At 42.0% G+C, this 27146-nt stretch overlaps 1 protein-coding gene across 1 annotated transcript in view; it reads left to right on the forward strand.

Annotated features, from left to right (window-relative positions):
* LOC149461421 (trafficking protein particle complex subunit 8-like) overlaps positions 1-20956 on the forward strand; it is a 58962-nt gene extending 38006 nt beyond the window's left edge. Inside the window, exons 5-11 of the mRNA XM_089678362.1 lie at positions 5298-5472; positions 6445-6598; positions 8303-8393; positions 9836-10086; positions 12990-13105; positions 20521-20671; positions 20852-20956. Of these exons, the coding sequence (XP_089534488.1) occupies positions 5298-5472; positions 6445-6598; positions 8303-8393; positions 9836-10086; positions 12990-13105; positions 20521-20671; positions 20852-20956 (1043 nt within the window). The remainder of the gene's footprint in view (positions 1-5297; positions 5473-6444; positions 6599-8302; positions 8394-9835; positions 10087-12989; positions 13106-20520; positions 20672-20851) is intronic.
* Positions 20957-27146: the final 6190 nt, after the last annotated feature.

The raw sequence follows: 27146 nt of genomic DNA on the forward strand, positions 1-27146 counted from the left end.
TCAAATTTCCCGCCATTCCGTCCCCGTACGTCCCGACGTCCCAGGGGACGGAACCCAGAAGACAGATGCCGGCATCCGCCGGAGGACATTGCCGGGGACACTGCAGGAGGGACATCACGGGAGCGCAGGACAAGGTAAGAGAAGAACAGATCCTGGAGCAGCGTCGCATGGTAAGCCCCAGTGTACAGTTGTGTCCAAAATTATTCAACCCCCACTGAAATTGAGTGTTTTGGCCAGTTTGACATTGCTTTTGATCATTCAGTCATCTTGCTTACATTTACATTAAAGAGGCACTTGTAGGTCAGACAAATATAACATAACAGTTATAATGAAATAACCACAAATGTCTTTTCTGTGCTCACAGCATTATCAGTTTTATTCAACCCCCAAGTGACATTCAATCTTAGTACTTAGTACAGCATCCTTTTACAGTTATAACAGCTTTTAAACGTGAAGCATAGCTTGACACAAGTGTCTTGCAGCGATCTACGGGTATCTTCGCCCATTCTTCATGGGCAAAGGCCTCCAGTTCAGTCACATTCTTAGGCTTGCGCACTGCAACTGCTTTCTTTAAGTCCCACCAGAGGTTCTCAATCGGATTTAAGTCTGGTGACTGCGATGGCCACTCCAAAATGTTCCAGCCTTTCCTCTGCAACCATGCTCTAGTGGACTTGGAGGTATGCTTGGGATCATTGTCCTGTTGAAAGGTCCAACGTCTCCCAAGCCTCAGGTGTGTGACGGACTGCATCACGTTTCCATCCAATATCTCCTGGTACTGAAGAGAATTCATGGTACCTTGCACACGCTGAAGCTTCCCTGTACCTGCAGAAGCAAAACAGCCCCAAAGCATGATTGACCCTCCACCATGCTTCACAGTAGGCAAGGTGTTCTTTTCATCATAGGCCTTGTTCTTCCTCCTCCAAACATAGCGTTGATCCATGGGCCCAAACAGTTCTAATTTTGTTTCATCAGTCCACAGAACACTATCCCACAACTTTTGTGGTTTGTCCACATGGCTTTTGGCATACTGCAGTCGACTCTTCTTATTCTTTGGAGACAGCAAGGGGGTACGCCTGGGAGTTCTGGCACGGAGGCCTTCATTACGCAGTGTGCGTCTTATTGTCTGGGCTGAAACTTCTGTACCCACATCTGACAAATCTTTTCTCAGTTCCTCAGCAGTCACACGGGGACTTCTCTCCACTCTACGCTTCAGGTAGCGCACAGCAGTCGAAGTCAGCATCTTCTTTCTGCCACGACCAGGTAGCGTTTCAACAGTGCCCTTTGCCTTGAATTTGCGAATGATGCTTCCTAAGGTGTCTCTTGGTATGTTTAACATCTTTGCAATCTTCTTATAGCCATTGCCCTTCCTGTGAAGAGAAATCACCTCTTCTCTTGTCTTCCTGGACCATTCTCTTGCCTTCACCATGTTTGTAACCACACCAGTAAATGTCTAGAAGGAGCTGAGTATCACAGTCATTTTAAAGCTGCCTAATTGGTGCTTATTATGCTTGATTGCTGCTCGGTGACATCCACAGGTGTTTTCAATACCTGATGGAAAGCACCTGTATGAACCTCTGTTCTTCAGAGTGGTAGTCTTTAAGGGGTTGAATAATTGTGGCAATGAAGAAACCACATAAGAACCATTTACTACTGTATTACATAAACAATTGATGTCATTTTAGTTGCATTTGGGTAGTTACAACGTCCTTGTAGGATTTGATTCTGAATACAATTCCAAATGTACACTATAGTCCCTAAACCCCTTTACAGCATTGGGGGTTGAATAATTTTGGACACAACTGTAGCTCGGGGTTACCGTTTGTGGTACTGAAACTTTACCCCGAGCTACACTCGGGAATACCGCCAGGGAGGTTAAAGCAAAAATTTTGCTGACCATGTGATGTCTTGCAACAATAATATATTCAGGGCACGAAGTTTGACATATTAAAACATTTAAGGCCTGTTTTTAGTTAGAGTTAAAGCGTACTTCCAGTCTCTTGTGAAAAATTAAAAGTCAGCAGCTACAAAAACTGTAGCTGCTGACTTTTAAAAAACAGCCACTCACCTGTCCCTCGATCCAGCGGTGCCCTTACAGCAGCCTGGTTCACTGGTTGTCCTCTGTCCCTGCCTCCGGCATCTTAGCTGTGGGCACCTGGCTGTGAAAGCTTGTGGCTTTACAGCTGTATGTCCACTGTTTTGCGTGGTGCATTGTGAATTGTCCCACAGTCTTCTGGGACCTGTCACGTGTCCCAGAGAACTGCGGGGGGGATGGGGCTTGGGAAAAGAACGTCTGCTTCCAATCACCTAGGCCAGTGGTCGGCAAGCCGCGGCTCTTTACACACGCTAATGCGGCTCTTCTGTGTGCCGGGCGCCCGCTCCCCTCCCTCCTCTCGGGCGGCCGCCCCAAAAGTCAGGACCTTTTAATCCGGCGCGCGGATGTGGCTGTCAGGGTGTGTGTAGGCGGGGCAGCGTGACGAGCGTGAGGGGAGGGTAGCTAGGCTCCTCTCACAGTCCGCCCTGAAGACCGGAACGGCGCGGGAACACGGCGAGAGGAACGTGCGGAGCAAAGGTAAGTGAATTGACACAGGGGAGACTTGGGGACTTAATATGGGGGATGAATTACTATATGGGGGATGAATTACTATGGGGGATGAATTACTATATGGGGGATGAATTACTATATGGGGGATGAATTACTATATGGGGGATGAATTACTATATGGGGGATGAATTACTATATGGGGGATGATTTACTATATGGGGGATGATTTACTATGGGGGATGAATTACTATAAAAACTTATTGAAACTAAAAACAGTGTACCATCCTATGTATTTTCAGTTTTAAAAATGTGGCTCTCAAAATAAATTTCAATCGTGGTTTTGGCGAGATTTGGCTCAGTTGAAAAAAAGGTTGCCCACCACTGACCTAGGCTATCATAGTGGAAGTGGGAGCAGGTATCTGTTAAATATGGGCACCCACTCCCCAAAGTTGCCAATTCTTAATGGGGTGCGGGGGACACTCATCCTTAAAGTGGAACGTCCCCTTTTGGATGGAGCTCTGCTCAAAGGTGTCAGGGTTTTGTGAAGCCATGGGAAGTCAAAGTGATAACTAAAAGGATACTAATACCAGTGGAAAATAGAGAAATACAAAATTGTGAACGGCGCTAAGCCCTCTCTATAATACCAAAATCCATGAATGACTTTAAGCAGGAAAAAGCTGTTGCATTAAATTAGTGTGATGACACCAAATTCAAATCTAAATACGTGAAAATCAGCGCCAGCAATACAAATACTAAATAACAAAGTACATAAAATCAATATCCGCAATCAATTAGTTAAAGTGCATATCAGTGGCCGGTCCGCTTATATCAACAGTTGTATTATTCAATTGATGATCCAATAAAAAGTTCATAAAAGTGCTCCACTCAAAATTCATATGACTGCTCCACTCCAAAAAAGCAACCACTTCCATTACACCAGCTAAGATTTCTGTGCACACTTCTCTGGACAGCCTTAAACTCACTACGATAGATGGACCTTTGTCAAACAACAGGTCTTAAGTCACATTATGGTGTTGTCACCTATCCTTTTCTTCCACTGACTCTAATAAGCTCCACTCATAGACAAAGAAACGGGGTACTCATCGTTTAAAACCATAAAAACACATTTTATTCAGATTAAAAATTGCATTACATTCACATTTGTTGGTGCCCAGAAATTATTGACACAATATCATAGCACAAACTCATAGTGAAAGCCACAATCGTTCTGCTCAGCTATAGAGGAATCTGGAACGCGCTCCTCAATGGTTAGTCCAGATGGCCCATGGACTGGAAGTGATGTCAGTGCCGACAAGACCCGCCCCGACATGTTTCACCAATTGGCATTGTCAGGAGGCCTCCTGGTCCGCAGCTTGGCTAGAAACATGCAACTGGCTAGATCCAGGTGACAATACCTCTGGAACTCACACCACAGCTCCTAAGAAATGTGGAGTAAAGGTGCTTTCAGGATTGCAGAAGGATGCCAGTAAGAGCAGAGATCTAGTGCTGTGTGTCTGCCCAATCTCACATCCTGACCATGCAACCCCCCCTTCTTAATGGCACCCCCATGCATCTTTCTAACACGCATGCGCAGAAACAGCAACACGTGTTTTAGTGCAGTACAGTTATAAAAGAGGGTCAGGCATTTCTTTTGTATGTTAGTGATTATTTCATAGTGCTGCTACAAATCTAGGTCAGAAATGGGGATCAGCTGCCCTGCCAGGAAGCTGTAAAAGTGGACAGCCAATCATAAGCCGTAAAGGCATATCCTGCCCCGAAGCTTCTTGTATGCAGAAAGAGTTATTGGGCGGCTTTGGGGTGGTTTCAGACTCGTGTCCAGAAGTGCCTGAACTTATCCCTGCTCAGCAACCGATATATGTTACAGATGAGAGTGAAAGTTGTTAAAGGTGAGCTCCAGTCTTGCCTTCAGTCTTACTCCGTTTTACATACTCCTCCTGTACTGAAAATTGCTTACTTTCATTTCACTGCACTTTTGCTACATCTTCAAATGCATGCTATCAAAGCTCAGCACAGTCAGACACAGCCTACCTCAAGTCCTTCCTGGCTGGAGGACTTTCAGCATTATCAAGCTCTTCCTCCCCAGCCTTAATGTGTCCCTTGCTCACCTCTTTCATTCATGCAGTTCAGCTCGTTCAAAAATAGAGGTTCAGCATCATGTGCAGGTGTTTTCTATGGCAGTCTACATGCTAATACTGCCTTCCTAGGTATGTTCATTCCCCTTACTCAACAATGCAAAGTCATCAGCCCTCCATGTAAATGTGTTTTTCTCTGTTTATTGCGAATAAGGTATCATGCAAGGCACAAACAAAAACGACATTTCAGGGCCTCACAGGATCTCTTTCTCAAGGCAGCATAGTGACTCCCCCATACTGACATCCACCTGTTAAGGAATTCTGATATTTGCATAACTTCTGTCATGAGCCATCCCAGTGTTTGCATCAAGGCTGAGGGCTCTTGAGAGTACGACTGAGGCAGGGTGCAGTGATATTTTCAGTACCCTGATAGCCTCTCTCATCAGCCATGATTTTTTTGCAATACGTACAAAAGCACAGAGACCTAGTGATAATGTTGCTGAGTCTAAAATAATGCATGTAATGATACCAGAGCGGTTTTATTTAAAAAAATTTAGAATTCTGACACGGGTGGTGGGAAGAGGGGAGGGGGGGGGCACGGAATACAGAATATAAGCAGATTAAATTTTTAGCTTCAAGTGTTCACTTAACAAACTGTTCAGGTATGTTAGTCGTTTCTTCCCATGAAGCGGAACCTGTGGAGCAGTTTCTAAAGTTATCTCAAGAGCAACATCGGATTCAACACAGTAATGACTATAACTATCCTAAGTGGTTTACACCCAACACTCTGAAGTATTATGTTCTGCTGCATGATGTTAGTAGCAGTGATGAGAAAAGGTAAGCTGCCATTTTGTGTTGATATTACTTACTAGGAGAACAGTGTTTAGAGTGATTGTAAACAGTCAAAGTTTATTTTTGTAAAAAGAAACGTCATACTTAACTGCTCTGTGCAAAGGTTTTACAAAGAACAGCCCAGATCCTCTTCTTCTCTTCTCCTCTTCTTGGTTTCCCTGCTGGTGCTCTTGGCCCCTTCCCTCCCCTGCTTTCCTTGGTGAGTGCCCCCCATCGAAAGTCATTTGCTATGGGGGCACTCCTGCAGGCTCGTTCCTGAGCTGGCTCTGTGTGTGCACACCCTCCTCACTGGCTGTGATTGACAGCAGGAGGAGCCAGTTGCTCCCACTGCTCTCCCTGAGCCAATGAGGAAAGAGAGAGTGGAGAGAGCCTCTGCTCTTGTTCATAGCGCTGGACTGAGATCGGGCTCAGGTAAGTATGGTGGGGGGATTGAACTCTGAAGGTTTTTTCTGTAAACCTTAATGCAGAGAATGCATTTGAGTAAAAAGTAAAAAACCTTCAGCCTTTAGAACAACTTTAATTTAATGTGACTTCATAGTATTTATTGACCTTTTTAATTATATTGGATGTGTGTAGACAATGAGTCTATTACAAATTAAACTGTACTGTTTTTAAGTTCTTTTGTAAATGGGGTTTGCTTCATGTCAGATTGGTTTTGTGTTCTTATACAAGTCTATAGGAATGCAAAACCTGCTTGAAAGGTCAAATGCTGCTGTCAATTATTACATCGAGTTTATTATTACATCGAGTTTATATAGCGCCAAAGGGTTTGCTCAGCGCAATGATTTTCAAACCATCTCAAATCAATTTCAAACTAATGAAATCAACTCAAGCCCAAAGCCCATCGATAGAGGCCCTAATAGTTATACTTTCTTGGGAAATGGTAATCTTTTAGTAACGAGCCTTTGATTTGCAATGTCTTTCTTTTGTTTTTTATTGTTGTCTGTTTTTCCTAAGGGCTGATACAATATATGAAGAAATGATACAAAGGTATGGGACTCAAGGATGCTACTTACTGAAGATTAATTCTCGAACATCACTTAAAGGAACAGATGAGCAAATACCTGATCCCTGGAGCCAGTACATCCAGAAAAACAGCATGCACTACCAGGTAGGCTTTCAAGGCGTATCTGGGTCAGAGGCGCCGAATTGCCAAGAAAACTTTGCTGTGATATATTTTGTCATTTGTTCAAAGAAGTCATGTGGAAAAACATCCGACTTAATCCTAATTTGCTAGGTATATGTTTAGGAATTCACACTTGGAAGGATCCATCCATGCTCCACCCAAACACTATATTTTGTAGTGTTTCACCTTGGAATTAAAGTGTAAGTGGTAGGTATTTTATGTTACTGATTTACACACAATAGTTCATAAATGTTAAATTCACTTGCATTCATGAGTCACATAATTAGTCTCTCAGCGATTGTTCACTGTGATTTAAAATTTAAATACATCCATTTATGGAAGGTCCCAACATTTGTTAGACATCATATCTAAACAAACAGGGTAATGAATAACAAAAGGCATCAAAACTAATCTGGAATAAAATTCAAAAAATGCACCAATAATTTCAGATGAAATGTTGACCATCTTCCTGAGTACCCTATGATTTCAGAGGAAGTCCTCCACTACAGCTTAGTACCTTGGTGAGGAAGTGGTCATCAGCGAAACAGGCAAAGATGCCAGTGGTACCTCTGAAAAAGTTATACTGCTTATCCAGGGAACCATCCATATGGTGACATGTGGTGGTGGATGATTTTCCTTAACAGGCACTTGAATATCTTGTCACTATTGAGGGATAGATGAATAGAGACAAATACAGGGCATCTCTAGAGAGAAATCTGTTTTAATTGATGTTTCACCCAGCTGTAGGACAGTGTCCCAAAAAGACAAAGCTGGAGTGGTTTAAAGGATTACTGTAAACAATGGTATGTTATGATACTTTTCCAGGGTTCTTTTCTTATTTAATCTTATGGGCATGACAAGTGTTGGTTCCAGAATGGTGATATAAAGCAGCATAAGACAGGTGGCAAAAACACTTTTTGACATTCCTTGGTATATACTCAGGGTCAACTTCTGTCGGTGAGTGCAGTCCCCCGGTGGGGGGACTGGTGGTGGCAACAGCTGAGTGGAGCACCAGTCACTTTCTTATAGAAGATTTGCTACATACAAGTCTTGCACACAAGCACTTTGAAGATTCTATTAACTTTATACACTTTTACACATTGCAGAGACTCTTTTTGCACAATCTGTTTATGCTACACATGTAACATAGTCATGTATGAAATTATATCATATTTTTTATTATATTTATTGATCTCTGCATGTCTACCCTTCGTATCATTGCCCTTTTGTAAAAGTCTAAATGCCAGGATTTCCTAATTTTAGGCCACATTCAGACTTGAGAATTTACTCTACAGTGTTTACATGCTAGAATCCCAGCAGGGGGTCTCTAGGTTTAGCTGAGGCAGGCAGCCCCATTGAAAGCAATGGGATGCTGCTATCTCCCGCACCTAATTGCTGCTGCTTGCATCGCTATGCAGCAATCGCCTACGTGTGATTGGTCCTGAATGCAGACAATCTGCCTCCAGGGCCAATCACTTGCAGGTGTTTGCTGCATAGAGTTTACATGTGAGCGGCCACAGTTGGTTATGGGAGCCAGCAGCCTCCTATTGTTTTCAATTAGGGCTACCTCCCACAGCTAATCAAAGGGATCCCCAATTGGGGTATTTGCATGTAAATGCTGTCAATGTTTTTGATGCTTTATTTCATATCAAACCCCATTTAAAAGAAACTTTTTTTTCCTTTTTCCAGGATTCCTATGAAGATAGTTCCAGTACTGCTTTACCAAACAAGAATTCAGACCATGTCATTTCTGTAGATGGTTTGGAGCACTCTGTGAAAGGTTACAGTATATATAAAATGTTTAATTTTGACTGTAAACATTTCAATAAGATGTCTTTGTAGTTTGCAGTTTGAAGTACTTCTATAAAGATGGTGATAGTTTGAACAAAAATAAAGAAAATCTTAGGGTGGATTTAACCACTTACCCTATGGAAGATTTACCCCCTTCATGACTAGGCCATTTATTTTCAATACAGTACTGCATTACTTTAACTGACAATTGCGCTTTCGTGCTGCGCTGTACATAAATAACATTTATGTAATTTTTTTCCCCACAAATAGCTTTCTTTTGGTGGTATTTGATCACCTCTGTGTTTTATTTTTTGCGTGATAAACAAAAAAAAAATGCCAACAAGTTTGAGAATTTGTTTTACTTTTTCCTATAAAACATATTCAATAAATATTTTTTTAAAATAAAATTTCTTCATAAATTTATGTCTTTGGTAAAACAAAATCCCATTAAGTGTATATTAATAGGTTTATGTGAAAGTTATAGCATCTACAGAATTTTTATTCAATACTAGTAATGGCGGCGATCAACGACTTATAGCGGGACTGCGGCGGGCATTTTGACGCTGATACTGGGGGGGGAATGACTAACTGCCAGTGACACTAATACACTGATCAGTGCTAATAAAAAGCAATGACACTGTTCAGGAAGGGGTTAACATTTGGGGATGATCAAAGGGTTAACTGCTGCTTTGTGCTTACTGTGTTGTTTTACTAGGGGACATGCTGCTTTTTATCTCTGTGCTTTGCAGAGATAGAGAGCAGCACATCCCTGCTGACAGAAGAGAGATCTGTGTTTACACACAGATCTTTCCCGTCAGCTTCACTGCCAATTGAGTCCCAGCCATAAATCGCTGGCTGAGACTCAGTGATTGACATCTTTGGCAGCCAATGACCGCGCAGGCAGGGTGGCGCGCACACACCCTACCTGAACTGCAAAATCATGTATTTATATGTGATTTTGCATGGCATGGCTGTCCTGTAGGAGTACATATGCTATGGGGCAGTCTTTAAATCCCTATGCATTACTGCACATTAAAATACATGTTTTACTGCATGGTATATGTGTATTGTGGCGTGTTGTTTCCCAGAAGTGGTACAGGTGCGTTGTGTGTTGAGGCTCTTTAAGGGCCCATGCAATGCATGTCAAAGCATTTTTAAGTTTACCATATTAGAGATTGCATTTGCAAAACATTTATAAAGGTCAGAATTTGCACAAAGCGTACGTCTTTTCTTTAATCTGTCATTCATAGAGTTATTCAGTTTAAATAGAAGTACCAGTTTTTTGTAATATACAAGATTCCCTGGTATTAAGGTTTTCAGTAATTGCATCATTTTTGCACCGATTCCTACATAAGTCCATTAATATGCGGTTTTAGTAATTATTTGTTTGCTTCACATAATTAATGTTTTTTTTTTTTACCTCCATTACAGAGAGTTTATCCAACAATTTTAAGACTCATCCACTTGACCAGATCAATGATGCCGGAGGTAGCTTTGACGGACTGGACAATGGAAGAATGCAGAGTTCAGTCAGTGAAACGAAAAAGACAGTAACAGGAACTCCCCATGGCAGTTGTTTGACTCTTACCGATCATGATCGCATTAGGCAGTTCATACAGGAATTTACTTTCCGTGGTCTCATACCTCATATAGAAAAGACTGTACGTCAGCTTAATGATCAGGTCAGTTTGTTGCAGCTTCCTAATGCTTTTTGCATGTGGTTTTTGTTCAAATATTGCTGTTAAGGTTGAGCCTCTGGGAGGACAAAGGACCCTAGAAGGTGTGGGGAGGACGAGCTTTCGGCCTGGGGGTATGCTCTGAACCCAGGAGGTTTAGTAGTGGAATGCAAGTAGAAGCCCTGGAGAAACATCTGTCCTATATCGTCTTCATATTTAGAAGGACGTGTTTTTTTTTTTTGGGTTTTTTTTAAATATTCAAATGGTAAAGCTACATTAACTTCAGTCCTCCAGTGGGAGATAGTAGGTGGCAGGACTTTGATCCAAAGTGGCATTTGGGACGTAGAGAACAATAATGGTGTCTAAATTTGGAAAGATGGATAGGGCTGTTGAATTCTGTAAGTAAAAATACAACATGGATATCAGTCTGGGTGAATCAGATGTTGCTAAGAGGGCATCTAGAGAGTTGCCAGGTATGGAATGTTGGTAGATTGGAGATTTGTGGCTGAGCAGCAGGTCTTACTCGAAGACATCTCAATAGCGTTTAGTTTGGTAGCTGAAATTTGGTTTGCAATAGGGAAAAGGGTTTCACTGTTACCCTCAATGATATGACCAAGGATAGTCTGAACCAGGTATCAGGGTGTGGAATTAATAGGTATTCAGGTAGTTGGGGGTTGTTCTAGGTGAGTTTTTTCTTGGTAAAATGTGTAATCTGGGTTTTATCTAACATTTCCTCACAAATCTTTAAAACCTCAGGATATTTTGTCTCAGGATGTTTCAGTGTTTTGACCACTGTAACCTTTGGACACTATAGAGTATCAGAGATTTGGATGCTTTGGATATATTGAGTAAGTTTAGGAATTCAGAGCAATGTTGGTGGTAAAGATGAGAAAGTTGGGACGCAAGATAACACAGGTTGAGATTGGGAACTGCAAGTCTTTCTCCATCTAGGGGGTGTCAGGATAGTCTAACATATACAGGTGAAACTCAAAAAATTAGAATATAGTGCAAAAGTTAATTTATTTCAGTAATGCAACTTAAAAGGTGAAACTAATATATAAGATAGACTCATTACATGCAAAGCAAGATAGTTCAAGCCGTGATTTGTCATAATTGTGATAATTATGGATTACAGCTCATGAAAACCCCAAATCCACAATCTCAGAAAATTAGAATATTGTGAAAAGGTGCAATATTCTAGGCTCAAAGTGTCCCACTCTAATCAGCTAATTAAGCCATAACACCTGCAAAGGGGTCTCTCAGTCTGGTTCAGTAGGAATCACAATCATGGGAAAGACTGCTGACCTGACAGTTGTGCAGAAAACCATCATTGACACCCTCCATAAGGAGGGAAAGCCTCAAAAGGTAATTGCAAAAGAAGTTGGATGTTCCCAAAGTGCTGTATCAAAGCACATTAATAGAAAGAAAGTTATGTGGAAGGGAAAAGTGTGGAAGAAAAAGGTGTACAAGCAGCAGGGATGACCGCAGCCTGGGGAGGATTGTCAGGAAAAGGCCATTCAAAAGTGTTGGGGATTTTCACAAGGAGTGGACTGAGGCTGGAGTCAGTGCATCAAGAGCCACCACACACAGACGGATCCTGGACATGGGCTTCAAATGTCGTATTCCTCTTGTCAAGCCGCTCCTGAACAACAAACAACGTCAGAAGCGTCTTACCTGGGCTAAAGAAAAACAGACCTGGTCTGTTGCTCAGTGGTCCAAAGTCCTCTTTTCTGATGAGAGCAACTTTTGCATCTCATTTGGAAACCAAGGACCCAGAGTATGGAAGAAGAATGGAGAGGCACACTCTGCAAGATGCTTGAAGTCCAGTGTGAAGTTTCCACAGTCTGTGTTGATTTGGGGAGCCATGTCATCTGCTGGTGTTGGTCCACTGTGCTTCATTAAGTCCAGGGTCAACCCAGCCGTCTACCAGGAGATTTTGGAGCACTTCGTGCTCCCTTCCGCAGACAAGCTTTATGGGGATGCTGACTTCATTTTCCAGCAGGACTTGGCACCTGCCCACACTGCCAAAAGCACCAAAACCTGGTTCAGTGTTCAATGACCGTGGGATTACTGTGCTTGATTGGCCAGCAAACTCGCCTGACCTGAACCCCATGGGAAATCTATGGGGCATTGCCAAGAGAAAGATGAGAGACATGAGACCGATCGATGCAGAAGAGCTGAAGGCCGCTATTGACGCATCCTGGTCTTCCATAACACCTCAGCAGTGCCACAGGCTGATGGCTTCCATGCCACACTGCATTGAGGCAGTAATTGCTGCAAAAGGGGCCCAAGCCAAGTACTGAGTACATATGCATGCTTATACTGTTCAGAGGTCTGATATTGTTCTATGTAAAATCCTTGTTTTATTGATTGCATTTAATATTCTAAATTTCTGAGATTGTGGATTTGGGGTTTTCATGAGCTGTGAGCCATAATCATCACAATTATGACAAATCACGGCTTGAACTATCTTGCTTTGCATGTAATGAGTCTATCTCATATATTAGTTTCACCTTTTAAGTTGCATTACTGAAATAAATGAACGTTTGCACGATATTCTAATTTTTCGAGTTTCACTTGTAGATGGTTTTGATTGCAAATGTCTACATTTGCAAACATTTAGTGTGGGAAAGTCTTTCTTTGTAGTCTTGATATCCCAAATCATTTTCATTTTAAACCTTATAAATAGGAATCTCTTTTTGAGCCAATAAACAATGATTGGTTTCCAGTACATGTTTGAATCCAAATGATTGTTATGCAACAACACAAGTTGCTCTATGAAAGTAGTTCTACTTTGTTAGAACTGTGATTACTTGCTTGTTTCATTTTCTTTTGCTTGTTTACCAGAAGTAATAAAAAAAAAAATGACATTGCAATGGCTGTTTCTATAAATCCATTTTTTATTCCAGTTAATATCCAGGAAGGGGCTGAGTCGATCATTGTTTTCTGCCACAAAGAAATGGTTCAGTGGTAGTAAAGTACCAGAGAAAAGCATTAATGAGCTAAAGAATACCTCAGGGTTATTGTAAGTATAGACTGTACTGTTTGTTGCGAATGTTATTGGTTTTTATTTTTTTATTTTGAAGCAAAACTCCAGGCAAACGGCTGCATACACAGTTGAAACAATGTAAAAATTGTTCTGTCCTCCCTAAACATTGCCCTGTGTGCAGTGCAACATGCAGGTAAACCTTCCCATCATCCAATAAACCTGACCGTGTGAACAGCTTCTGAGGCTTTACTGAAATTTAAAAGGATGAATTACAGAGTACAAGTAGATCCAGTTCTTACCAAGGATGCTGCCACAGACAAGACAGTGGTGTAGCTCTCCACTGTACACATGTGCTAAGGTGATGGCTGGTCTTTGCAGCTGTTTCTCCTTCACACATGTTCCTGACATGGAGTCTGGGATTTCCAGGTTGCAGGTGGCTGCTTGTTGGAGTGAGGGATGATGGGAGGAGGGAAACCTTAGAGTAAAACGCTAACAAGAAAATCCATTAACTACTTGCCGAATGACGGCTTCACTGCAGCTGGCCAGTTTTGGGAGGGCGTCATATGACGTCCTCCCGTTTGCCCCCGGGGGTGTGCACCCGGTGATCTCTGTGATAGCTGTGTCCTATGGACACAGCCGATCACGTGATGTGGTAAAAGGCCAATTAAAGTGGCCTTTTGCCACGTGATCAGCCGTGTCCAATGACAACAGCAGATCACTGGTAAATGCAGTTGCCGGTTATCGACTGCACTTTCCTCACGCTGTCACAGTGTGAAGAAAGTACTGCCGATAACCGGCAATTGTCAGAGGAGGGATCAGAACCGATCATCAGGGCACTGATGATCAGTGCCCAGCAGTTCCACCCACCAGTGCCGCCCATCTGTGCCCATCATTGCATATCAGTGCCACCTCATCAGTGCTGCCTATCAGTGCAGCCTCATCAATGCACATCAGTGAAAGGAGAAAAATTACCTGTTTGCTAAATTTTATAATAGAAACGAAGAAAAAAAATTTTTTTTTCAAAATTTTTGCTCTTTGTTTATAGTGCCAAAAAAAAAAACACCCAGCAGCGAGTACATACCACCAAACGAAAGCTCTGTGTGAAAAAAAAATGCTAAAAATTTCATATGGGTGCAATGTTGCATGACCACACAATTGTCACTCAGAGTGCAGCAGTGCTGAATGCTCAAAAATGGCCTGGTAAGGAAGGGGGTAGAAGTGCCTGGTAGGCAAGTGGTTAATCTAGGTTGGAAACTTTGACCACTAGGTGGAGCCCAAGACAAAATGATCAGATACAGAGCAAAACATTATACACTGTATGCTTGATGCATGACATAAGCTTTTGTAGAAAGGATTTGTAATCTTGCTTAGCCAGTTTTTCAATTCACATTCTCCTGTGACATTGCATAGCCAAGCAGGTGACATCCCCATTTTTTGGTTAAGTTTTGTAGATTCTTGTCACCCCATTCAGCCTGATTATAGGAAAGTGGATCTGTATCATTGCCTCTGTCCATTGAGCAGGTGATCCCACGAGTTGTGGGGCTGAGCCAAGATATAGTAGAGCCATCTCCCATGCTATGCATTGTGGAAGGACTGTGTGAATCAAAAGTGGCTAAATCAAATAGGAAATCCTTTGGCAGGTATAATAGTTTAGATAAGCGCTTCAGGTGTCTTTAGGTTTTTGGCTGTATACTGTTTAAATTCAATACAGACGTGTCATATTAAAGTATTGATGCCTATCAAGACGTGTTCATGTTTTCGTGCATTGAGGCATATTGTGTTAACGTATTTTAAAAAGGCTTTTTGTGTGCAAAAGACACGCCTGCTTTATTTTTGACAACTCAAAAGCATCAGTGTTCTGTAGTGCATTATAGCATCTATTTTACTGTATATACTGTATGCATTGGGGTGCCATTTAGAATGAACCTCAGTGCCCTGCAGCACTTGTATACCTTAGCTAATGGACAATGATGAGGTGTCGGCAGGATTGTAGTCTTGTGCCCACAAATGAAAAAAAAAATCTAGATCTTCACCACTTGCGGACTGACTTGCATATATAAATGTCTTGTCAGCGAATGATTGTCACAAGATCATGGTTTCATGGATCTTGGTACCGTTTTCTGCAGCTAGCAAATTTACCCCCCTCAAATCCTGTCACTGCTGCCCGTGATGGTTTCCAGGCTCTTCCTCTTGGGAGCCTGGGACCTTGTTGAATGGCTGGATCATTTCACGCAGAGAAGATGGAGGAACATGTGTTTGGTTAGTTGTTTGGATGGTAGAGGAGACATCAGGGGTCTAATAGAGTAGCTATCACTGGCCCAAAGCTATCACAAGGCTTCATGTTTGGTATATAATTTCTCAACGCAACATAATATATTATATTTTGCCAAAAATGTGTATTGTTAAAATTCATTTTAGTGTATTTTTTTTTTTTTTGTGTGTTTGATAACAAAATAAACAGAAAATATGTAGTATGTATTCAAAAAGTGCAACGCTGTAAATAAAATATTGTATCCAAGAGTGCTAGTATTATAAGACAATCTTGCAAATAGTTCATATAGTGCAAAATTTGTCTATAAGGTGTGATGATAAAGCATAAATATATGCGGCAATATTATGTATATATATATAAATAAAAGTCCATATGAGAGTGATATTCTGTCCTCAATTGGTGATGTTAAGTGAAGATCCTGTGCTCAGGTGAAAATACATTCCATGTGATAATTACGAAGGTCCAGCGGCCATCTTTGATTTTGGCTGGTCAGTGTGATTACTCCACAGCTCTGCTTTTATGCATATTTCTCCACGTGGATGACATGTTTTTTCTGCAATAAATCCTTATAATACTACACTATGAGCGCCCTCTTTCTTGGCTCTACCCTGAGCTGCTAATTTACAGAGTCACATGTGAAACACAGCTGCAGAGCAGCTCCGGACCCAGAGGAGGGAGGTCCTTTCCAGGTTGTACACCTTAAAGGGGACCTCTGGCAGATTACATCATTTACACAATACTGCGTATTTAAAATGCGCATCTGGTGAGTGCGCATTTTTACCATATTCCTTGCACCTCACTGAATGGAATAATTATCACGTGGAATGAATTTTCACCTGAGCACAGGATCTTCACTTAACATCACCAATTGAGGACAGAATATCACTCTCATATGGACTTTTATTTATTTATATAAACATAATGTTGCCGCATATATTTATGCTTTATAATAACACCTTATATACAAATTTTGCACTATATGAACTATTTGCACTATTATTGGTCTTATAATAATAGCACTCTTGGATATATTTTATTTACAGTGCTGCACTTTTTGAATATATATGCTATTGAAGGTTTCTGGTTTCCTTATAGTGCATTTTGCTGCTGATTTAATATGTAAAAAAATATGTAATGTTTGGGGGTTCTAAGTTATTGTCTACCAAAAAGTCTGAATTTAACGTGTGAAAAATTACAAAATTGCCGCAGACAGCAAGTAGAAAAGAATAATTTCAAGCATGGTGTATTTCTACATAGTTACATTCATCCAGCTTGGACAATTGTATTTATGTACATACCATACCTAGCTGGTGCCCCTGAAAGCTGGAAATCACTGTAGTAGAAACCGCTACTTCATTGATCTCCACTTGCTTCAGTGTCCCTGTGCTGAGCAGCCAGTCTGATGCATTGTGGATACATTTCCTCTTGCCCCTTTTGCCACGAGGATTCAGTTTACACCCAGGTTGTCGCATCGTCCTTCTTGACGCACCCTATACTCCTTACCTTACTCCAAGAGTACCCCATAAGGGTTTGCCCTCACATGTAGCTATGGCGGAGACCGGGTGAAAAGCAGTGATTGCAAAACTACAGGCATACATTCACTCTGCCGAGGACCCGCACTACACTCAATCTCAGATTGACGATATGTCTTTTGCAGCGTGACAGGAACTGGCTTGAACACCAGTATCTGTATCTGATTCTAGCTCAATTTAATTCACAAAACAAGCAGCCTACTTGGGGGGAAAAAAGGAGAATTTCCTGCATCTACAGTATGTCACAATTTGCAGACAAATAATGGCCTTAATACAGCCATCTTTTTCCAAGGCTCAAGAACACCACCCATCCCCAATATGCCTGCCCTAGATAAGGCAGGCACGAAAGGGGATGAAGTTTACATTGAGAGGCAGGATTGGAAGAAACTACGGAAAAGTATTCTTCCCCAGGTTGCCAATATATTGAAGAGGGAGCTTCACACACAGCATGCTAACAAAGTGGAAAAGTTCAATGCTGGCATCCACAAAATCATTGGCATTGTGCAGCTTGATTCTCCTCTGTCTTGCTGTGGCCCTTTCCTTCCTTCCTTGCCTTTTTATGGTGATGATCTGTCCTGATGTAGGACCCCAGTTTGTCCCTTGGTGCCCTCCCCTTGATCTTGGCAAATTCCATAACAGTTGGCTCATTTTTCAACAAGCCTTCATTCAGGCAGTGATTCCTTCAGATTCTCTTGTAGTGTATTCTCCACATCTGTTGGATACCTTCAGGGCTTCTGCCCACCCCTTTGTTGAACTACATATTTTTCCCCTCCCAGCTGTTAATTTTACAGTGTACAAGGAAAATAAGATTTTTGTACATATCGTAAAATCTTTTTCTTGTAGCCCATTGTCTGTCCATTGGCTCTTGTACTACTTGCTCATTATACACTGCTCAAAATTAAAGGAACACTTTGAAAACACATCAGATCTCAATGGGGAAAAAATATCATGCTGGTTATCTATTATGATATGGACTGGGTAATGTTTAAGGAACATAAGGATGCCCCATCGTTTGATGGAAATGAAAATGATCAACCTACAGAGGACTGAATTCAAAGATACCCTGAAAATCAAAGTGAAAAAATGCTGCAGTAGGCTAGTCCATTTTGCTGAAATATCATTGCTGCAGCTCAAAATGGTACACAGTAGTTCCTATGGCCCCCAGGTGTTTATATACATGTCTGACAATGTCGGGGCATCCTCCTAATGAGATGACAGATGGTGTCCTGGGGTATTTCCTCCCAGATCTTAACCAGGGCATCACTGAGCTCCTGGACAGTCTGAGGTGCAACCTGGCGGCTTTGGATGGACCGGAACTTGATATCCCAGAGGCATTCTATTGGATTTAGGTCAGGCAAGTGTAGGGTCCATTCAATGGTATCAATTCCTTCATCCTCCAGGAACTGCCTGCATACTCTCGTCACATGAGGCCAGGCACTGTCGTGCACCAGGAGGAACCCAGAACCAACTGCACCGACGTGTAGGGTCTGACAGTAGGTCCAAGGATTTCATCCTGATACCTAATGGCATTCAGGGTGCCATTGTCTTGCCTGTAGAGTCCCTCCATGGATATGCCTTCCCAGACCATCGCTGACCCACCACCAAAACTGTCATGCTGAACGATGTTACAGGCAGCATAACGTTCTCCATGGCTTCTCCAGACCCTTTCACGTCTGTCACATGTTTTCAGGGTGAACCTTCTCTCATCTGTATTAAGCACAGGGTGTCTGCCAATTCTGGTCATCAATGGCAAATGCCAATCCAGCTCTATGGTGCCGGGCAGAGAGCACAGTGCCCACTAGAGGATGTCGGGCCCTCAGGCCACCCTCATGAAGTCTGTTTCTGATTGGTCAGCGGCATTCACACCAGTGGCCTGCTGCAGGTCATTTTGTAGGGCTCTGGCAGTGCTCATCATGTTCCTTCTTGCACAAAGGAGCAAATACCAGTCCTGCTGATGAGTTAAGGACCTTCTACTGCCCTGTCCAGCTCTCCTAGAGTAACTGCCTGTCTCCTGGAATCTCTTCCATGCTCTTGAGACTGTGCTGGGAGACACAGCAAACCTTCTGGCAATGGCTCGTATTGATGTGCCTTCCTGGTGGAGTTGGACTGCCTGTGCAACCTCTGTAGGGTCCAGGTATCGCCTCATGCTACCAGCAGTGACACTGACCCTAGCCAAATGCAAAACTAGTGAAAAACAGTCAGAAAAGATGTCAGTGGCCTCCACCTGTAAAACCATTCCTGTTTTGGGGTCGTCTCATTGTTGCCGATCTAGTGCACCTGTTCATTTCATTAACACCAAAGCAGCTGAAACGGATTAACAACCCCCTCTGCTACTTAACTGACCAGATCAATATCCCAGGAGGTTAACTGACTTAATGCTATACTCTGATTAAAAAGTGTTCCTTTTAATTTTTTTGAGCAGTTTAGTTGCAAGGGGGGTTATACAGGGCTGGCTTAACTTTTTTTTTGTTTGTTTGCCAGTTTCCTTGCCTCTTGAAGGCAGTAGTATAACTTGACTGTTCAAGAACTTCTACAATTTCTTGTCTCTAAACGAACTTAAAAAATTAGTTTTTATGGTAGGTGCAAAAATCTTATTTTCTTCAGCAGTATTTGCTGTACAGGACTGACAGCAGGAACTGTAGACCACTCAACTTTTTACAAATGTTTTGACCAAAAAGTAATTTTCCATTTCTTCCTAATTGGACAATCCTTGTTACTGTGTTTTTTGTTTTTTTTCGATTAGTTCATGATCCCCATAAATATTGTCATTTTAAATAGAACCTGAACTTTAAAAAATGAACATTTCTTATGTTAAGTACTTCAATACTGGGCACTGTCACCCCTTTCCTGCCCAGGCCAATTTGCAGCTTTCAGCACTGTTGCACTTTGAATGCAATTGCGCGGTCATGCAACACTGTACAAATGTGACATTTTAATGTCATTTTATTTATTTATTTTGTAGACAAAGCTTTTGTTTGGTGGTATTTAATCACCACTGGGGTTTTTATTTTTTTCCTAAACAAACAAAAAACATTTTTTTTTTAAATCTGTTAAAAAATTTTGCAATTTTTCTGCTTTGTTGATGTGTGCTGATGAGGCTGCACTGATGTGTGCTGATGAGGCTGCACTGATGGGCGCTGATAGGTGGCATTGATGAGGTGGCACTATTGGGCTCTAATGCGGTGGCACTGAGGAGGCGGTACTATTGGGCACTGAGGAGGTGGCACTGTTGGGGACTGATGAGGTGGCACTGATTGGCTTTGATAAGCTGCACTGACGGGGTAGTACTGATTATCAAGTAAACAAAGTTCTGACAGCCTTGCTGTGTATCGGCTGTCCTTTTCCTCACATAACCAACAAATCTGTTTACATGTGGTCAGCTGTGATTGGACACAGCTGATCACATGGTAAAGGACTGCTGTCATTGGCCCTTTACCATGACCTGTGATCAGCTGTGTCCAAAGGCCCCGGCTGTGTCCAAAAGACCATAGCATTCACAGCATCGTACCTGTTGCCAGCCCCGGGGGCAGGGAGCGGGGTTCTGAGAGGATGATCATGGGCGTATATACATACATATACGCTTGTCTATGCCTAAGCATTTTGAGTGGCTTGACCCACCTAATTGAAGTGCTTTGTATTTGTTTCAGATATCCACCTGAGGCACCTGAACTTCAGATAAGGAAAATGGCTGATCTGTGTTTTTTGGTGCAGCATTATGATCTGGCATATAGCTGCTACCACACTGCAAAAAAGGACTTTCTAGGTGACCAGGCAATGCTTTATGCTGCTGGGGCTTTGGTATGTACTGCGCTGTACTTGCTATTTTAATGGTCGTTAATATCAATTATTTTAGATTTGTAGAATATGCAATGTTTTGTGATTTATTTTTCTTTTCCTGTGTGGATAATTCAGATAATACTTGCTGCTTTGTTTCCCCTCAGTTCATTGTTTAACTTTTCACATATGCATGTGTTGCAGGAAATGGCTGCAGTGTCTGCTTTTCTACAGCCTGGTGCTCCCAGACCATACCCTGCTCATTACATGGACACAGCAATACAGACATACAAAGATATATGCAAGTAAGAAAATCACTTTGCTGGACATGTAAGAATCCTTTGTGTAAATAAACACACATGCAAATTTTCGGCTCCTAAGTAAGTTCAATAATACTTAGACCATTACTTTTTTGAGAGAATGCCACAGAGCACATCATTTGTTTCTGAGGTATGAACAACAGAAAATTTAGTTTTGTAAATGGTATTTAAAAATATTTGTTACTTCCGGTAAAACTTATTAGGATAGGATTGCCAGAGAGCAATGCTTGTGTTCTTCATACTTGATACTCCAGTGAAGTCACTTTTGTGGAACTTCACAAGCTCATCACAAATACCAGCTCTTATGCAAAGTCCCATTAGAACAAAAATGGATTCTCCATGGGTGAGTGTTTTGAATCTTTACAAGCCATATGGTTATTTAAAAATGTAGTGATTTGTATATTCAAATACAAGCTTTCCTTTGTTAAAATACAGTAAGATCCTTGCGTATTTGCATACATATTCCTGTGACAATTGCTTGAAGTTGGCGGTACATGCACATGAAAAGTCAGCAGTGTTTTGTAAATCTGGATTTGTTATGTATTCTTTCTAGGAAAGAATGGGAGGGTTGTCTGTTACAGAGGCCCCTTGATTTATTCAGCCCCTTTTCCTTATATTTATACACAACAGAGTATTGCTTTGGGTATTTAGATAGGTAGAGGGGAAGGGTTTGTGACCAGTAATATAAGGCTACTTTCACACTGATCCACCGCAAAAACGCATAGGTTTTTTTTTTTTGTTATGTATTTTATTAATTTTCTTTTGAGAAGACAATACAAATAACAATAATGTCACATCTAATACATCCCCTTTTCCCCTATACCCTCCCCCTAATCTTCTCCCTCCCCTACCCCTTAAAAAAGAAACATGTCCATTCCTGTCTTAACTTCTCTTCCCTCTCTGTATACCAACCTATTTCTATTTGTCTATTTAATCATTTTAATTCTCCAACTCAATAACATATTTTCCCGATGTTTTAAAATCACACCATTCTCTCCATATTTCCTCAATATAACATAACTCCTCCATCTTATTAATATACTCAATTATATCTATGCAGTCCTTCATTGTTGGAATTGGCCTGCCAATATTTAGGAATCAAGCTCTTTGCTGCACAAAGTAGATAATACTGTATACTTTTTTTATATCGTTTTACTGACAACTTTGTTTTGTAAAAAAGGCACACCCACGGGTCCTTCTGGATTGAAGTCCCCAAAATATCCTGTATATTTTGAATTATTTCTTTCCAAAATACCTGTATTTTTGGTCATTCCCACCAAATATGCGCCATCGTCCCAAGTGCCCCACATCCCCTGCAACACAATGGTGATATTTCCTCTCACTGTTTATGTGCCACACTCTGTGTATAATACCATCTAGATAAACACTTATAATTAATTTCAACCATGTTCATATTATTATTATTATTATTATATAGTATTTATATGGCGCCAAAAGGTTTGCTCAGCGCTGTACATTATAGTGGGGGACAGTACATGAGACAGTATAGTAACAAAACAATACACGAGGGGTTCGAGGGCCCTGCTTTTTCGAGCTTACAATTTAGGAGGGAGGGGATAGTGGCACAGGAGGAAGTGGCTGTGGGGGATGGAGTGGTAGGAGGAGTGGAGATCGGCAGTTAGGTGAGGGTGGGGTAGGCTTCCCTGAAGAGATGTGTTTTCAGGGTGCGCCTAAAGGTGAGGCGGGTAGGTGACAGTCTGATGGATTGGGGTAGTGAGTTCCAGAGGATGGGGGAAGTCCTGCAGTCGGGCGTGAGAGGTGGAGACCAGGGAGCTAGAAAGTAGGTGGTCTTGTGAGGAGCGAAGATTACGGGTTGGGTGGTATTTGGGTATCAGGTCGGTGAGGTAGTTTGGGGCAGCGTTATGAATGGCTTTGTATGTCAGTGTTAGTAGTTTGAATTTGATGCATTGGGCAATCGGGAGCCAGTGGAGGGAATGACAGAGGGGGGTGGCAGAAGAGGAGCAGTTGGTAAGGTGGATGAGTCTGGCCGCTGAGTTCAGGATTGACTGAAGCGAGGATAGTCTGTGATGAGGTAGGCCGGTGAGGAGGGAGTTGCAGTAGTTCAGGCGTGAGTTAATGAGGGAGTGAACGAGTTGTTTAGTAGTGTCTGGGGTCTAGGAACGTACGTATTTTGGAGATGTTACGGAGGTGGAGCCAGCATGAGCTTGCTAGCGATTGGACATGGGTTGACACCTAGGACTTTGGCTTGCGGGGTGGGACTGATGGTGGCGTTGTTGGTTGTGATGGAGAGGGTGGGGGGGGGGAGAATTAGGAGCTTGGTTTTTGAAAGGTTCAGTTTGAGGAAGTGGAACATCCAGTCTGTCGTTCAGCAGGTGGGTGATACGGGCAGAGACTGAGGGGGTGAGTTGAGGGGTGGAGAGGTAAATTTGCGTGTCATTGGCATAGAGGTGATTGTTGAAGCCGTGTGAGTGTATCCATTTGCCAAGGGAGGAGGTGTAGATGGAGAAGAGAAGGGGCCCGAGGACAGAGCCTTGGGGGACCCCAACAGAGAGGGATTGAGAGGGGGAGGTGGTAGCGTTATAGGTAACGCTGAAGGAGCGTTGGGAGAGATAGGAGGAGAGCCAGAAGAGAGCGAAGTCTGAGGCCGAGGGAGTGTAGTTTTATTGAGGAGGAGGGGGTGGTCAACTGTGTCGAAGGCCGCGGAGAGGTCAAGGAGTAAGAGGACTGAGTAGTGGCCATTAGCTTTGGCGGTTAGCAGGTCATTAGTGATTTTGAGTAGGTCGGTTTCAGTGGAGTGTAGGGGACGGAAGCCAGACTGTAGTGGATAGAGGAGGTTATTGTCAGTGAGGTGGGAGCTTAGGCGATTGTAGATTAAGCGCTCAAGGAGCTTGGAAGTGAATGGCAGCAGGGATGATGGGTCTAAGGTTGTTCAGGTCAGTGGGGTCCAAGGAGGGTTTTTTGAGTATGGGGGTGATGTGCGCGTGCTTTAGGGGGGAGGGGAATGCGCCAGTAGAGAAGGAGAGATTGAAGATGTGGGTGAGGGAGCGTAGGATGGAGGGGGAGGGTGCCCGGAGGAGTTGTGTGGGGACAGGGTCAAGGGGGCAAGTGGTGAGGCGGGCTTCTGAGAAGACCTTGGTGACCTCAGTGGTGGCAAGGCTGAAGGAGCGGAGTGTTGGGGGGGGTTATGGTGTGCGGGATGTTAAGGGTGGTGGGGGGCAGGGCGGTTGCGAGGTCAGAGGAGGGGAGAGTTGGAGGGGTTGTAATGGGAGGGAGGCTAGGTGGGGAGGTAGATGGAGCATTGGCAATGTTCTTACGGATTGTGTCGATCTTATTTTGGAAGTGAATGGCAGTGAATGGCAATCTCATGGGCGGTGAGTGAGATACTGGGTGGGGGAGTAGGGAGTTGAAAGTGGAGAAGAGTCGACGAGGATTGGAGGATTGGGTGTTGATGAGGGGATTTGGTTTTGCGGCAGAATCGTTCCAGCGCGCGACTGCATCGTTTAAGATGTTTAGTATGGTCGTTCTGCCAGGGTTGAAGTGGCTGGGGTCTAATGCTATGTGTGGTTAGGGGTGCTAAGGAGTCTAGGGCAGCTGATAGCGTGTTATAAGCAGCAGTGGCCAGGTCAGGGCATGACAGTGGAAGGATACTGTCGTACAGACAGTCAGCTGCAGAGTGGAGAGGGGCCAGGTTCAGGTTGCGGAGATTACGGCTGGTGAAGGTTTGACGTTTGGGGGGGGGGGGGGGGAGGTGTTGGAGGACGGGGAGATGGAGAAGGTAATGAGGTTGCTCATATATTCCTCACCCCGTGTACTAATATTAACACTTTACTCTTCTGTTGATCATTTATTCTTGTACCCAATTCTCTTTCCCATTTTTCTAAGAATGTTGGAATTCCAGCTCCCATGAGTTCAGGTAGAATCTTATAAATCCTTGATATTATATGTTCACAACTCCTCTTCGAGATCATCAATGTTTCAAATGGTAGCATCTCTTCCGCCATCCTCAGAGGCTGGGGGAGTGTTGAGGCACAATGTTTTAATTGGCTATATCTCATTTCATCTAGTGCAACAAATTTATTTTTTAATTCCTGAAAGGTACATATTTTCCTCTTATCTATTATATCCCCCAAATGTGTATCTCTGTCTCTAAACCATTTCCCTGAAACCTCCTCTCTCCCAGGAGGGAAAAATTCTGTGTCCACCAACGGTAACAATAGTGAATTATAATTCCATCCCATCGATTTGTACAACCCATCCTATATTCTCAACACTTCCTTTGTTAACGTGCTACTATTTTCGTCTATTTCCCTATATTTACGCGGTATCCAAATGATCTTCTCCAATTGTGTATTACTTATAATGCTTTCCATATTAACCCAACCTTTTCCTTGTGAATTATGTGTCCATTCAACTACCCGTGATAATAAAACTGATCAATATTTTCTCATGTTTGGTAGGTTTAATCCTCCTTTCTCTTTTTTATAACATAGAGTTTCAGATTTAATTCTTGGTTTTTTATTATCCCCGATATATCTCGTTTATAACTTTTCTTATTATCCTAAAAAAGGATCCAAGTATGTTTATTGGGAGCATTTGAAACTTATACAGAATTTTTGGTACTATTATCATCTTAACCAAATTTATACATCCAATCCAGGAGACCCGTCCTCCTGAGAGTCTTCTCGGCTCATCTTTGATTTCATTTATTAGCGGAATATAATTAACTTGATATAAATCTTTTATTGCTTAAGTTAACTTTATTCCCAAGTAACTTAATTCCCTTTCCCTCCATGTGACTGGAAAGTCTTCTTGCAAATTCCTCCTCCTCTGATCTTGAGACATTAATATTTCGAATTTCAGATTTTATCGGGTTTATTTTTAAGTTAGTTCTCCATATTGTTTTAGTAACCTCATTAAATTATGTAGCGTCAATCTAGGGTTTTCTATATAAAACAGCATATCGTCTGCATATGCTGCTACCTTATGCTCTACTTCTATTTTAATTCCCTTAATATCTATATTTTTTTCTTACTGATGCCAAAAGTGGTTCCAAGGACAGTGCAAACAGTAATGGTGACATCGGGCATCCCTGCCTAGTACCATTGTGCGGTTCAAAGGAACCAGACAGGGTCCCATTCACCTTCACCGCTGCTGAAGGATTATTATAAAGTTCTTTTATCCATTTTTTTTTTTTTTTTTCCTTATTCCTAGAACTTCCAGTGTACTTATCATAAACCCCCCAATCTACTTTATCGAAGGCTTTCTCTGCATCTATCGACAATTATTGTTGGCTTTCTACTTCTCTTTGCTTTTTGCAAAAGGAGCAATGTTCTCAGTCCATTGTCCCTTCCTTCTCTTCCTGGTCCAAATGTATCCATTCTGGCATCAGATCTTTCAACCTAGTGGCCAATACCTTCACAAATAATTTGGTATCTGTATTCAGCAGTGATATGGGTCTATAACTAGCACATTGAGTACCATCCTTTCCCTCTTTAGGAATAATTGTTATATGTGCATGCAATGATTCCCCCTCTCATTTTCCACTCCCTCTCCCAATGCATTCATATATCTACAGAGTTTTGGAATCAGTAGCTCTTAAAATTTTTTATAGTACCCCACTGTATAGCCATCTGGGCTCGGGGTCTTGCCTCCTACCGTATTTTTAAAAGCCTCCCTTATTTCATCCTGAGAAATTCTAATGATGTTAATTTATCTTTTGCAATCTTTGGTAGGTCGGCTGCTATTAAACATTCTCGACTTTTCTTACTCTTTTCTTCCTCTATTGCTTTTTGATCTATAGGGTTCACCTTATACAGTTCACTGTAGAACTTCTGGAATCTTTCTGCCATATCAGTGGTAGTATAGACCAGATCTCCATTTTCATCTTTAATTTTTTCTATATAATTCTTTGATTTCTTTTCCTTCAACCTCTTCATCATATATTTTCCTGGTCTGTTCCCCCACTGGTATCTTTCCTTTGAAACTCTATTAAAGATTTTCCTTATTTCCTCCTCTATTAAGTCTTTTAATTCTTCTCTTTTGAGAGTGATCTTTTTGTGTAGATCTATATCTTGCTTTCTTTTATGTGCTTGTTCTAATTTTATATAATTCTTTGGTTACTTTTTTTAACTTCTTCTCCCGATCGCTTTTTTTTTTTTTTTTTGTACCTACTGCTATCAAGATTCCTCTCATATATG

The sequence above is a fragment of the Staurois parvus genome, unplaced genomic scaffold (genome assembly GCF_062004578.1).
Source record: "Staurois parvus isolate SC_StPar_1 unplaced genomic scaffold, SC_StPar_1.0 ptg000203l, whole genome shotgun sequence".
Taxonomy (NCBI): domain Eukaryota; kingdom Metazoa; phylum Chordata; class Amphibia; order Anura; family Ranidae; genus Staurois; species Staurois parvus.